This window comes from Pyrus communis, chromosome 8 (assembly GCF_963583255.1).
Source record: "Pyrus communis chromosome 8, drPyrComm1.1, whole genome shotgun sequence".
NCBI lineage: Eukaryota > Viridiplantae > Streptophyta > Magnoliopsida > Rosales > Rosaceae > Pyrus > Pyrus communis.
In genome coordinates this window covers 5,728,732-5,742,459 of record NC_084810.1, presented here as the reverse complement: position 1 = coordinate 5,742,459, position 13,728 = coordinate 5,728,732, and the positions used below count along the sequence as shown (strand labels likewise).

At 37.8% G+C, this 13,728-nt stretch overlaps 2 protein-coding genes across 3 annotated transcripts; both read left to right on the top strand.

Annotated features, from left to right (window-relative positions):
• The first annotated feature begins 279 nt into the window (after window positions 1-279).
• LOC137743287 (COP1-interacting protein 7-like) lies at window positions 280-7,117 on the top strand. Of its 2 annotated transcripts, XR_011069449.1 has the most exons (10): window positions 280-634; window positions 743-925; window positions 1,235-1,347; window positions 1,762-1,796; window positions 1,902-1,954; window positions 2,059-2,211; window positions 2,530-2,798; window positions 3,118-4,760; window positions 5,081-6,319; window positions 6,546-7,117. XR_011069449.1 is itself a non-coding variant. In XM_068483155.1 (9 exons), the coding sequence occupies exons 1-9, from the start codon at window positions 576-578 to the stop codon at window positions 6,077-6,079; spliced, it is 3,507 nt and encodes a 1,168-aa protein (XP_068339256.1). In that variant the 5' UTR covers window positions 280-575; the 3' UTR covers window positions 6,080-6,536. The 2 variants fall into 2 exon arrangements, 1 of the variants encoding a protein (XP_068339256.1); XM_068483155.1 differs by lacking the exon at window positions 6,546-7,117 and having other exon boundaries at window positions 5,081-6,536.
• Window positions 7,118-11,154: 4,037 nt separating this feature from the next.
• Window positions 11,155-13,353, top strand: LOC137743533 (uncharacterized). The gene is made up of 3 exons (XM_068483447.1): window positions 11,155-11,339; window positions 12,489-12,694; window positions 12,899-13,353. The coding sequence occupies exons 1-3, from the start codon at window positions 11,250-11,252 to the stop codon at window positions 13,155-13,157; spliced, it is 555 nt and encodes a 184-aa protein (XP_068339548.1). The 5' UTR covers window positions 11,155-11,249; the 3' UTR covers window positions 13,158-13,353.
• Window positions 13,354-13,728: the final 375 nt, after the last annotated feature.

Genomic DNA, 13,728 nt, shown 5'->3' with positions numbered 1-13,728 from the left:
GATTAAGGAAAGTTTTCTGTTTGGATCACAATGATCACATTGAAAGTGTATTATCATCAAAAGAAACCATAAAAAAATTTAGGCCAAATAATAATGTAGAAAATGATTGTCCATAAATATAATATCCCAATTCTTACAATCCAACATTACCATGATGTAGATTGTCGGGGAGTGGAGTGCGTCCAAGAAAGATCGAACACCTTAGATTCATCTCTCTTGTGAAAACAATGTGTGTGTGTGCGTGTGTGTGTGTGAGAGAGTGAGAGAGAGCGAGAGAGAGAGACTTGAGAGAGATACGCTTCCGCCGACCGTCGGCATAGTCACGTGGGATCCACTTCCACAAACAGTCTAATAGTGTAATAGTGGTTCTTTCTCCTCTCCAACCCTTTGAAGAAATTCTCGCCACATGTGCTCAGCTTCATCGCCTTCTGCTGGCACTCTCTCTCTCTCTCTCTCTCTAAGCTTCATATGTACACCCCCATTCAAACAAAACATCTCCATTTCCATGTCCACCAAGCTCACATTTTGATTCCCTAACTCTCTCTCTCTCTCTCTCTCTCGCTCTCTCTAACACAATGGACTCCAGAACTCGCCTTGACCATGTTCTCTTTCAACTCACTCCAACCAGAACAAGGTACATAAAAAGACACAATCTTTCGTGTAGTTTGATGTTGGTTTATGCAATTAAACACAAAACATTATCTGGGTTTCTGCTAAAGTTTAATTTTTTCTGGTTTAAAAGATGTGAACTGGTGATATTTGCTGCTGGTGGAGGTGCAAACGAGAAATTGGCTTCAGGGCTTCTAGAACCATTTCTTGGTCACTTGAAATGCGCCAAAGATCAGATCTCGAAAGGAGGGTACTCCATCATTCTTCGTCCTTCGGCCTCCGGTGCCTCCTGGTTCACCAAAGCCACTTTGCAGAGGTAATTCTGTGCAAATGTATGTCTTTTTTTTAAATTGTCTAGCATAATTGAGTGATAATTTCTAAATTTGATGGCCATGTTTGGATCTGGGTTCGGGCTAAATTCAGATGAAGAATTGGTTTAGTTATAGAAAGAAACACTAATATTTGCAATTGAGATGAACAAAGTGGAGTTGGAGAGGTCAGAGTACATGAGATTTGATGTAAAGTTCTGGTCTTTAGCTTGTATGTGTTGCGGGTTTTGTCGTGTGTGAAGTGCGAAATAGTTCTTCATTGTTGACAGATTGAGTAATTGGTGTGAATGCTACAGGTTTGTGCGATTTGTTAGCACACCAGAAGTTCTTGAGAGATTTGTGACCATTGAGAGGGAGATATTGCAAATTGAGAATTCGATTCAATCGAGTGAACTGACTGAATCAGAAGGTGCAATTCTGAGATCCTTCATTATATTTACTCTGTTATTGTCTATTCTTCAATTCATTACCTGCTGACTGCATTTACTGAATCTACGCCATTCTCAATTTGTCGAATTATTCTAGCATCAAAATCAATTATTAAATCCTGTTTTCTATTTTGGGTAAGATATCAACAGTTATTAATCGTTATCGTATTAACAAGTAATATGATGCTTTAATCTCTGCGGTAATGATGCTTCACTATGACATAGAGGTCGTGAGTAAAACTAGGACAGATTCTCTCACAGGACAGGAGTAAGGGCGTGGACGTCCGATCCAACCCAGACCATGCAATGCATGGGCCACCCTCTGTCCTTATCACTTTAACTGCTACAGTTAAGAAAAATTGTATTCTAACTTTTGGTTTGTCAAATGTCTACAGTGGATGGGAATCAAAATAAGTCAACTGCAATCAAGGTATGTATCATTAGGCAATTATATGTGAAAAAGTACTGATTTGTTTCCTTTTGAAGCTCTTGCAATTATAATGAACCCGGTTGTTGTGTTGTGATGGTGTTTTAGTTAAACAGTGAATCCTATGGAACCATTAATGCTGTGCCAGAAGAGAACTCCAAGTAAGTAATCTGGATTTTCAAAAGTTCATATGCGATTATATAACTACTTGGTTCCAACATATTGCATTTTATGCATTAATTGTTCAGCTTTTGGTATTGAACAGGATTCGTCTTCAACGTGTTTTGGAAACCCGGAAGGTAGTACTATGCAAAGAGCAAGCGATGGCTTATGCTCGTGCACTCGTTGCTGGATTTGAACTGGACTATATAGATGATCTTTTATCTTTTGCTGATACTTTTGGAGCTTCACGTTTAAGGTATGAAAAGTTGACTTCACTTGCACCTGTTGATGTATTCCATTAGTTTTTCGAACATGGACCTTTGTTAGTTAAAGAAAACAAGTTAGGGACTTAGGACACTGAATTTTGAAAACATATGTAGATCTCTCCGTCCACGGCACCCCTTTAGTGGGGATAATTGATTTTAAATGCTTTTATCCTCTTTCCAAAATTAATGTGATAAATTTTTAATTTTTTTGTTTCGAAACTGTCTTTCTTCTTTTTTTCTCGTTTAGAGGTTCTGCGGGTGTTATCTTTATTAAAGATGAAAATTTGTGTTTGATTTTTTCTTTTCAGGGAAGCATGCATTAATTTCATAAATTTATACAAGCAAAAGAACGAAGATAGGCTTTGGATGGAAGAAATAGCAGCAATGCAGGCATGCGCTCAGCCACAACTGCCGTACTTGAGAACATCAGGAATAATTCTTGCTGGAGAAGATAATGACCCCAATCAGAATCTCATGATAAATGTTAACCAAAGTATTCTCTCTGTTGGGAAGAATGGCTCACTCGACACATCAGTGTCGGAGTCAACAAGTCATGGAAGTCTGGACGCAAACCAAGGTATGGTTGAACATCCATGAGTCTTTCCAGTTTCTACTTATAATTTGGCTGTGATCTACTTTACCCAAAAACTTCTTTTGCAACTTTATATTAGATAACTCAACCGTGACGGGCTTTAAAATCACAATTGATGGATGTTCCGATGTCTTTTTCATTTCACATCTGTACAATCTAATGTGCGAAGTCGGTTCATTTTTTGTCTAAATAAATGCTACTGTATAACCCATTGTTAAGCTACTGTATTATGAGATAAATTGTTCAGTAAAATGAGAAAAACTGAGCTTCAGTCTCCAACAACGACTTCTCTTGTCTTGTGCAGATAATAACTTGCCAGCATTGGATAAGACATCATCAACAGATGGGAAAGCTCAAGTACCAAACCCATGGCCAAACCATCCTCAGTACATGCACAATTTTCAAGGTCCTATATATCCACAAATGCACCCCTATCAAGGTTACCTTTTTCCCGGTATGCAGGTTCCGCCATATTATCCTGGGAATATGAAATGGCCTCCAAATGGGGAGGAATCTGGTCCTATTTTTTATCAGGAATCTGATGGTCGGAGGAATCGTAAATCTTATAGGAATAAAAAGAAACATTCTCATGAAAAAGTAATGGAAAATTCAGAAGAAGATGGATCCGGTGACAACACTGGCTCTAGTTACGAGAGTGAACCTGATGATCAGATGCATAAGCAAAGACACGGGAGAAAGTCCTCGAGAAAGGTTGTTATCCGAAATATCAATTACATAACCTCTAAGAGGGATGGAGAAACAGGAAGTGCGTCTGAGGGAAATTCATCCGACGAGGATGGATTTGTTGATGGGAAATCCATTAAACAGCAGGTAGAGGAAGCTGTTGGGTCATTTGAGAAGAGACATAAATCAACCTCACACCGTCACAAGAAACAAGGTGGGGGCAAGTTCCGTGGCACTGTGGATGATTCAAATGGTGGTGTTGTAAATACTTACAAGGGGGAAAAACAAAATGACAACTGGAATGCTTTCCAAGACCTTCTCATGAGGGACAAGGATGAAAGTTCGTTTGGTACAGAACCACATAACGTACAGCTTGAGGAGGAGTATTTTTCAAGTAGGAACTCTGGTGAAGGAAAAGTGACTAAGCAACGGGCAGATTCAAGTGAATTTTTTGTGGTGACAGAGAGGGGTTCAAGTAATGAGAGTAAAACACACGTTCAATACTTCGAAGGTGACAAGAATGTTGGCCGGATTTCCATGAAAGGAGATAGCACATTTGAGGATGTATTATTTTCACGGAGAACTGAAGAATCTGGGAACAAACATGATACTTTAACTGATTGTGTCAATGAATTATACATCACCAAATGTCCTAAAGAAGGGGATTGGTTCATGAACAACCAAACAGATATATCTGTCAACAATGATCTGAAATTGTTTGATGGTGTTGACGCAATTCATGCTGAGAGAAATAAGAGAGATGTTCTAGGGGATGACTCTTTCATGGTTCGAGACCGATCAGTAGTTGATCAATCTGATTCTCAGTTCAGGACAGATATAAGCTTCGTCCCAGAGATCAATGGAGCTACTCAAGATGAATATGGCATGCAAGAAACTTCAAATGATAAACCTGAAGCGTATGGTGTCCATGAACCGGATGACCTTTACATGATGCTTGACCGTGGTTCATCTGTGGAGCATGCTGTGGCACCATGGACTCCCGAAATGGATTATGAAACTATTGCTTCATCATTTGAAGCCAATAAAAAGAATCCCAACACTGAAGCGAGTGATTCTGTTGAAGTTAAGCAGCCTTCTGATAGTAAGGGCAGGAATGATAAAATTAGTGGAATTCCTGGACAAAAAGCCAGGTCTAAAGTTGTAAATGGATCTATGGCGAAAAGCAAGTCCGATATCATGTCAAGAAGCAAGAAACCTGCTTCTGTAAGCAAAAGCACAGTCCACAAGAGCAAATCTGAAATGGTATGCACTGAAAGAAACTCCCTTGTAAGGTTTTCTAAGCTATTTTTAAAGATTTTATAGTCATTTCACTGACTGTATTTGATTTTTATTAATTTCTTTAAAGATTTTTTACCCCTTTTCCCCTCAATTTGTGAGAGATTTATTATTTGGTGGCCTCATTATGCAGTTGAACTTTTTGTTTTGTGTTACCCAAACCAAATGGATTTTTTTTTTCTTAGATGTCTTGAGACTTCATTTTTGTCCATTGCTATTAGCACTCTCCCTCTCCCTTCCGTTTCCTTTTTGCTGGTTTATTGACCATCTTTTCCAATATATATCAGGAAGAAGAGCGGAAAAAGAGAATGGAGGAGTTACTGATTCAACGCCAGAAGAGAATTGCTGAAAGGAGTGGTTCTAATACAGCAACGTCTAAGAAGGCCCCAGTGGAAAATAAAGCTGCCAAAATTTCCATGACTAACACGAAGAATGAGACTAAGAAATCAGATAAGCCTGTCATCCGGAGTTCCACCATCGAACGCCTTGCAACTGCGCGAGTAGCTGAAAAGTTAACAACTTCGCCAAGTTCTGGTCAACCCAAAAAACAGAGCATCAAGGCAAATGGCATGATTGCAACTGCATCATCGCAGAAGGCAGCTGCTGCAGTGAATAAGAAACCCAGTCCAAACAAAGCCAAACCTTCGGATGCAAAAGATGACCTGAAGAATTCAAATCAAATAATTTCATCTAACTCTGATATCCAGGAAAAGGTTTGCGTGGAATCCACAGAAGCACTGCCGGTTAAGTCAGAAGCTGGACTTGTAACTCAACCCACTACTGCCATCAATCATTTGGAAGAGACTAAGGAACTCCACGGCACATCTTCTGTTGAAAAGAATGAGGGAAATTTGATGGTACAAAGAGAGGCATTGGAGAACGGAAGCTGCAACGGGTATTCTCCCAATTTGGTTTCATCGGTACCTTATGAAGAGAAGGCTCAACAACTGAATCAGTTTACAGGTGATGTTGAAGAGTTGTCTAAAGAATCTCCAGTTCTAAGTGAAGACAAAAGAAATTATATCCCGGAAATGAGTGTATCTCCTCCTATTCTGGGATCACCTAAGAAAGCTTCGATTGTTTCAGCTGTGAACATTGAAGAAAATGGTGCAAGAACTAAGAATTTACCAGTTTCTGAGATTTCTGACGTAGCAATCTCTACTCCACCAAGTGATGAAACACTCGCGGAACAACTCCACTCCAGGAAGAAGTGGAACAGCGGCGAGAACTCTTCTAAAGCTGCAAAAGGGTTTAAGAAGCTTCTATTGTTTGGCCGCAAGAGCTGAAATACTCCTGTCAATTGGTACTGTGGAGTTTAGATAATTCATTGCTAGTAGCTTTTGAGTGCAGCATGTAGTAATACTTTTGCATTGGTTTCTGGGTTGTTTGTGTCCGAGGCATGGACCGACCAATTCAATTGCTTGATAATGCAGCTGATGCATTCCTTATGGCTGTCAAGTGGAATAGCCTCCTGCTCTCATATACAATAAGGCCTACAAGTGTTGCTGCCACACAAGGAGAACACTGTAAGTTATGTATTTTTTTTTTTTTGCATATCCAAGGAAGATAGAAAGATAGCCATTTGTTTATCCGATATAGCTTGTGAATTTGAATTGATAGACAATACGAGTTATATTCTGCATCTCCTGTAATATTATTTCATGTCATCTGTTTGTTTGTGTAAGAACAGACATCTTTGCTCCTTTGTTAATCAGCAAGTATATAATGTTTGTATGTCACTGATCCACACAGGCTCAACTTGCCGATCTACTAGTTCAAAATGGCCCGTCAATTGGTCTTGGAATAAGAATTCGTAAGATGTATCTGCAGTGACATGATTCAACATCGTAGATATGGTCGGATTTCTCTTCTTTTTTGGTTCGAACTGTTTTTGGTTAGATTTGTCATGGAGGCCTTGACAGTTCTGACCCATTTGTTGAAACTAAACCAATTAGAATTCTCCTGTCTGTATAAGTAAAATGTGCATAGAAGATTGAGTAGTTGGAATCCTAAGAGTTTAAGCAAGAATCATTCCCCTTAAACAAATCATAAACCCCATTGCTGCATCCTCCTCAAATCGTCGGAAAACTGAAAAGTTATTACGATGCCTATACTCTGCCGTGAGCCAGGAGACGTTCCCTGCGGCATTTTATGTCCATCAACCGAACCAGCGAAAGAATGGCAACTCTTCACCATCATCTTGGAGCGATCTTTGTTCACAGCATCCCCGTTTGTACATTTTCTAGGTAAAGTAGTCATGGCAGGTGTCCTAGGGTTTGTATTTCTATCCTATGAGTCAATATCTTGAACTGCATGTATCTTGGTTTTTGGTTGAGCCAACCGAACCAGCAGTGCTATTTGAGCCATTTTGAGAATGCGTTGGCGTGGCCAGTGACAGCTTACCGTTCGACAGCAAACAACGTATCCCAGGACTCTTCTTCTCTGTCTCCGAATTTCTGAATTTGTTATTGAATCCCATCAGCTTTCTGCTCATACTTGATATCTTTGTCTGCAAAGCTATCATTCTGTGCCATGCATCAGGAAAAGCACTTTTAGGAAGTTGATCAAATTTACATTACATTAGGTTCAAACCACAAGTAGGGCTCAATTTTATTGTGCAAGGTTTAAACTTCTGATGTGAGGTTCTGTTAACAATGTCGTCAATAATGTGATCAGTAAATGTAAATGTGAGACAAATAGCATCAGCGTGCACTTGGCGTGTTGTGCCTTGGCTATCCTGAAGCGCCAGCTGAACATTAGTGATCTTCATTATATCACCTATTAAATCTTGTTTCACATTAGTGTGCCATGGCTACCCTGATGCATAGTTTCTCCATCAACTGAAAATTCACACGATTCCCAGGACGTAATTTGACGCTGATAATGTCGAGTTCCCGTCCGCATTGCTCTTTGAACAGGCCACCCAGCAGAATTAGCTCTGGCAGTTCATCATATCTTGAGGCAGCAAATATCAAACTTGCAACTGCTTCTCCAACAGCAGTAGGCAAGTCCTGCAGAATTTAACGGTTTGTTAAATTTTTATAATTGTATAAGCGATACGGGGAGCGAGGAATTGAATTCGGAACTTTTTAAGTACTGAATGTTTTAACCAACTTAACTACAAAGCCCTCCTACTTACCTATTACGTAATGTAGTTGCAGAAATGATTAATTTGATCATATGCAGCTAATAGGCATTGGTCCTTGTGGAGTTTCTCAAAGCAAGAGTTTTCATTTCGAGACTTCAAATCAAATTTAAAAGTTTTTTTTTTTTTTTTTTTATTTCTACAGTGTAACCAGGAATATATCGCTTTGTATTTAGATTTATCGATGGAAATACCAAATGATATATCCCAGTTTGTACACAAGGATTCTCCTATTCTGATGATCAAAAACCAAGTGGCCAAAATTGGTTTAGTACATGGGTAGATGGGAATTTCGAGGGTTTCTCGTTGCTCATTTCGTAATTCAGTTGTTGAATCTATTTCTTACATTTTTTTTTTAGGACTATTCTTGGATTGTGGGTCTTTGACTCTTTGATCTTGGTTGTTGGAGTTTTTTCGTACAATTTTTTTTTTTTTTTGAAACTTTTCTTACAACTTTATATGGTTCTACTCGAAAACTTTGAATTATAGTTGCTTGTACTTTTATATTGGGCTTTCGCAATCAAATTTGGTTTGAGGGCAATTTTGGTTTCCTAGATTATGTGAAGTGCTGACTAGCAGCTCGGTTTTGTGACTCGACTCTAGAGTGTTTTTCGAGTGGTAGCTCCTCTTCAATATTGCCTATTTTCTCAATCTTGGGAATCTCGTCGCTTTCTATTGTGGCTCCATCTTTTATTCCATTCATATAAAGGTTGTCAATGGCCAAGTGGCTCAAGGTTAACATTGATAGGTCTTGTGCCAATGAACGTGCTAGATTTGCCGGGATTTTTTGCTCATCGGAGGGTGGGCCACTTGGTGCTTATGCATCAAACACAAAATTTGTAAGTTCAGTTGCTGCAGAAATTCTTGCTTTCATTGAGGTCGTGCTAATAGCTTGGGTTGGGTATTGAAAATATTTATGGACTGAAACAGGCTCCATGTTGGTTATTCACTATCTTTTTAATTAAGGCTCCTAATGAGGTCCTGTGGTTCTGATGGTGGAATGGAAGAATTGTCTTTGATGACTTAGTTAAATGCAATTTATGTGTACACATATCTATAGAAGGAAACCAGGTTGCTGATGTTTTAGCTTCATTTGGGACATATAGTTATGTTTATTATTGATGGTCTACAATTCCAGATTTTGTAGCATCTGCTCATGCTTGTGACATTTCGTTGTCTTTACTATCATTTTCGTTGATAGATTTGTCTTTGTGGATCTTGGCATAGTCCCTCCGCATGTATCTTTTTCGTTTACTTTCATTTATTATCAATAAATTTGGTGGAGAAGGGATCGGCAAGGGTTTCTAGGTGTAATGGTCTCGACTCTTTCGGGGAAGGGTAGGTGCCTCGCAAACGATCATTGCCAAAAAACTAATCTCGCCTAATCTTTCTCCATTTGAGATTAAAAGAAGATGGTTTGTAAAGCTTCATTATTCTCTACAAACTATGATTCCTTTCTACTGCATCCTACCACTTGTGTTAAGGTTTGCAAATTTTTTGTTAGTTCTCTCTCTAATGGGTTTAATAATTCTTCTTATAGTATAGATGATACCATGTAACAGTTACAAAATATAAAAACTCGTTGAGGATAATTATGGTTATTATGAATAGATCATATTATCGAAGCATATGTTAATCTTAACTTTTGATTACTTTGGAATTTGGATATATGTTATGATGTTTTGAGTTGGTAATTTTATAAATAGTTCTGCATTGATAAGAGGCCTCTCTTCACACGAACTCTTGACTCCGCCGTTGTCGATTATTTAACGCCCAATCTCACCATGTTCGTGTTTCTTGTTAACGACCAAATCTATCGAACCGGATAAGGTGAGGACACAGTGAATAAAGCACAGGTTGTAGAGTAGGATGTAAGTCCAGAAAGGAGACGGTGAAAGACGAGCAAACACTGAAAGCGAGGTTCTAATCTTCTTTCTTTCGTGCACTTCACGCGTCCCAAAAATACCGCAACATCAGCCGTTGGATCTGATCTATCTTGCAGATGAAAAAGCCTGCTGGCCTTTATACGCTTAAGAAGCATCCATTGATTCTCTTTCTCTCTCTCCTCCTCTCTTTTTATATATTTTTCAATATGATCGGTATACTGAATGGTATATTACATGTTACTATAAAAATAGTAAGATATATGTGCTAAAACGTTAATAACTTAAAAAATAAAAATTTTCACTTTTATTAAAACATATAATGTATCACTTATATTCCTATCACAATTAAAATTTTCTCGTCTCTCCCTGTCAACAACTACTACACAAAGAACCCCTCACCGACAATATTGATTACATCATTATTCATATGAAACGCTTTCTGGTGTGGATCCTTTAAATCCATCGTATGCCAAATTTACCCCTCCACCAATAAAAGGCCAAGCTTTTCTTGGCTTCTTTGAGACATAATTAAGAAAAATATGTTAAATATAAAAAGTGAATATTTGGGACGTCCAACTGTGACATGAAAGTCTTGCTGCATGTGCACATTGTGTTTATATATCATTTTCCAGCATTAATTGATGATGGAGCCTTTTTCATTGAAAACTTGTAAGTAGCGTGAGGAATTCGAATTAACATACTGTCATTGAGATTCAAATGACAACCATCGTTTTAATTTATTCATTTAAAAAAAAATCAATTATCCAAAATTACTGGCATTCTAGCTTTTCACTTTACATGTGAAAAAAACTCTACAAAATTTATAGAGTGAGAAAATGGATGGCAGAATTTCAAATTAAAACCAATAGCTAATTGATTATATAAATTAAACCTCGAAGTCGTTTTTTGTTAGACAACACTAATATGCTATTCAGTATGAGCTCAAACAACATGTTTTCATTTTGTTTGTATCCTCCACTACTTTCATCGAACACACATAACTTTATTAGTTTTTTTAACACAATATCAATAAGAAGTATGCAGCTTAAGTGATAAATTTGAAGTCCTGAATCTGATTCTGTCTTTCACCGTTATTCCTGATATTCCTGATATAAAATAGAATACATAAGAGAAATTTAACTCCCAATATTCCCTTGACCAACAATGGCTATTTTGGTAATTTAACCAGGTGATAAACCCATTTTCAAGTCACTCAACTGGTGGCATATAGCTTTCTGATGGTAATAAATCTATTCGCTATTTTATTATTTCCTCTTTTTTTTTCTAAATATTTCTTCACTTATTCAATACATTTCAGAGTTGGATTTTGTATTTAGAGGAAGAAACAGATAGACAAAGGGTACAAAGTGTGGACTAGAGAGAGAGAGAGAGATCTGGGAAGTAAGTGAGTGAGTTCTTGAAGCCATGGCATCCAAGCTGTTACTGATTACCGTCTTCATCCTCAATGTCATTGCTTTTGGGCTTGCTGTTGCAGCTGAGCAGAGAAGAAGCTCTGTAAGTTCTCTCTTTCCCTTTTTTCTTAAGCTATGAAAATTGTCTTTTAATGGATATGTTTGTAGACAATTGAATTTTGATTCTGGGTTTGTGCAATATCCGTCCTTTTGCTGATATATTTTGATTGGTTGCTGAGAAAATGCAAGAAAATGCAGGAAACTCGATGCATTCTGTTTTAATTCTTGGGGATTAAAGAAAATAAAAGCAACCCATTTGGTATTTGATTGGCCTAATACTTTTAGATTTTAATTTTGATATTCTGATCACATCGGGCCCCAAAAATATGGGTTCAATCAGAAATGCGATTGGCAATAAAATTGTGTTCTTGCTGATACAAATAATTTGACTCCATGGCCAGATCTACTGATATTGATTGTTTTCTTGTAGTGTTGTTCTTCTGTTCATGTATATGATTTTCTTGGAGAATTTGTTGGAGCAAATTGTAATGATTGCTGAAACATATTCAGGCAAATGTAATTGAATAAATTGGTGTTCTTGAATGAAAAAACTTGTTTTGGGAGATTTTCGAGCCAAATAAGAGAGTTTATTTACAAAGAACTTCAAAAGTCGCCCTCTTTCGTTCAGAATTGTTGGTTGAGCATGAGAGTTGTGATTAATTGCAATGGGGTTTGTAGCTCGGTTGGTTAAGAGCATGCACCCTAGCAACCGAGGTTCTTAGTTCAATTCCCCGTCCCCCCAGTATCGCTTGTATCACACACAAAAAATAAAAGAGTTGTGATTAATTTTGTATCCGAAAACTTCCTTCTTATAATTTGTTGTTGATTTAGCCCCGTACCTCAGTCAGCATAGGAAGTAAGATTCCACAGAGCTTTCCCTTCCCCACCATAAATTGAATAACTGAAATCTTGACATGAGCCAAATAATACAGTACGTAATACATATTTACTTCTCTCAAAAGTTAATGTTTGTTTGCTATTGTCATAGCTTCGCACTACGCAATTATATATTTTACTCAACCCCTTGAGTAAGTGAACCGAGACCTTAAAGTAAACCGGTTTTACATTCATCATATTCACATCTAAACTGGTTTATTCATCCTCAACATAATAGCATAAAAGAAGTGCATTCGTATCTGATGTACGAGGTAGTCCTTGCTAACTAACAGTCAATCTGTGTTGTTAATGTCAGGCAAAGGTCGTTCAGGATACTGAGGTGAATTACAACTACTGTGTCTATGAGTCAGACATAGCAACTGGCTACGGGGTTGGTGCATTTTTGTTCTTCTTGGTAGGTCAGGTCATTATAATGGTGGCAAGCCGATGCTTCTGTTGCGGGAAGCCATTGAGGCCTGGAGGGTCAAGAGCCTGGGCAGTTATCCTTTTCATAATCTGCTGGTAAGATTTATAACATACTGAAAAAACTGTTGCCAAAAGGATTGAGTATAATTTGTCGATTTAATTAGATCAACACATTTGTTTCTTATAAATGCATACTAAGTTTAGATTTTAAGTTCGACACCAAAATTTAAGGTTCACATCTTGCAATGGATTGTCATATAGATATGATGTACTTACACTTCTTGATGTTACTCTTACCAGGGTATTTTTCGTAATCGCTGAGGTGTGCTTGTTGGCGGGTTCGGTGAGGAATGCATACCACACCAAGTACAGGACCATTTTCAGCGAAAGCCCTCCGGATTGCCAGCAACTAAGAAGGGGAGTTTTCGGTGCAGGGGCAGCCTTCATTTTCCTCACCACAATTGTTTCTGAGTTCTACTATGTTTGCTATTCCAGAGCCAGGGAAAGCTTCCAGCCATACGGGGGAGAGGCTGCTGTTGGTCTCGGAACCTTCAAATGATTTCATCGTCATCAGAATCAACGCAATAGATGGACATAATCGTCATTATATTGTATTAGATCATTTGACCATGTCTGGACTCCCACATTTCATGTTTTTAGTTTCAAAATGATGTATTGAAGGGTTTGGTTCAGTTGAGTTTGTATTTAGTGTGTATTAGTACTTCATATTTTTCACACTACCGTTGAATTTTTTTCTCTGGTTGTCAAATATGGTATTAATAATAGAAAAATCATTGCTTGTAATCTGATGAGAGTGTGAATCGGGGAATTAAGGGACGTTGAGTGTGCTTATAAGACGTTGACTACTTCTTATTTTGCCAATTGAATTTATGATAAAACTTAAAAGGACTTTCTTTCAAGAAAGTTCATGTTTTGTCCATATGGCATCCTGGTGTGTCAGAAACAAAAGTGAACTTAAACTCTATTGAACTTAAAGATTGGTGCAATGTAATTAACCCGTACATATATATTTCTTAACTATTACACGGTAATCTTTGCCTACAAATAGCAAAATCTCACTTTTGAGCAAAACTACTAACAGTTTGTACCACGAGGGTTTTAATCTTAAT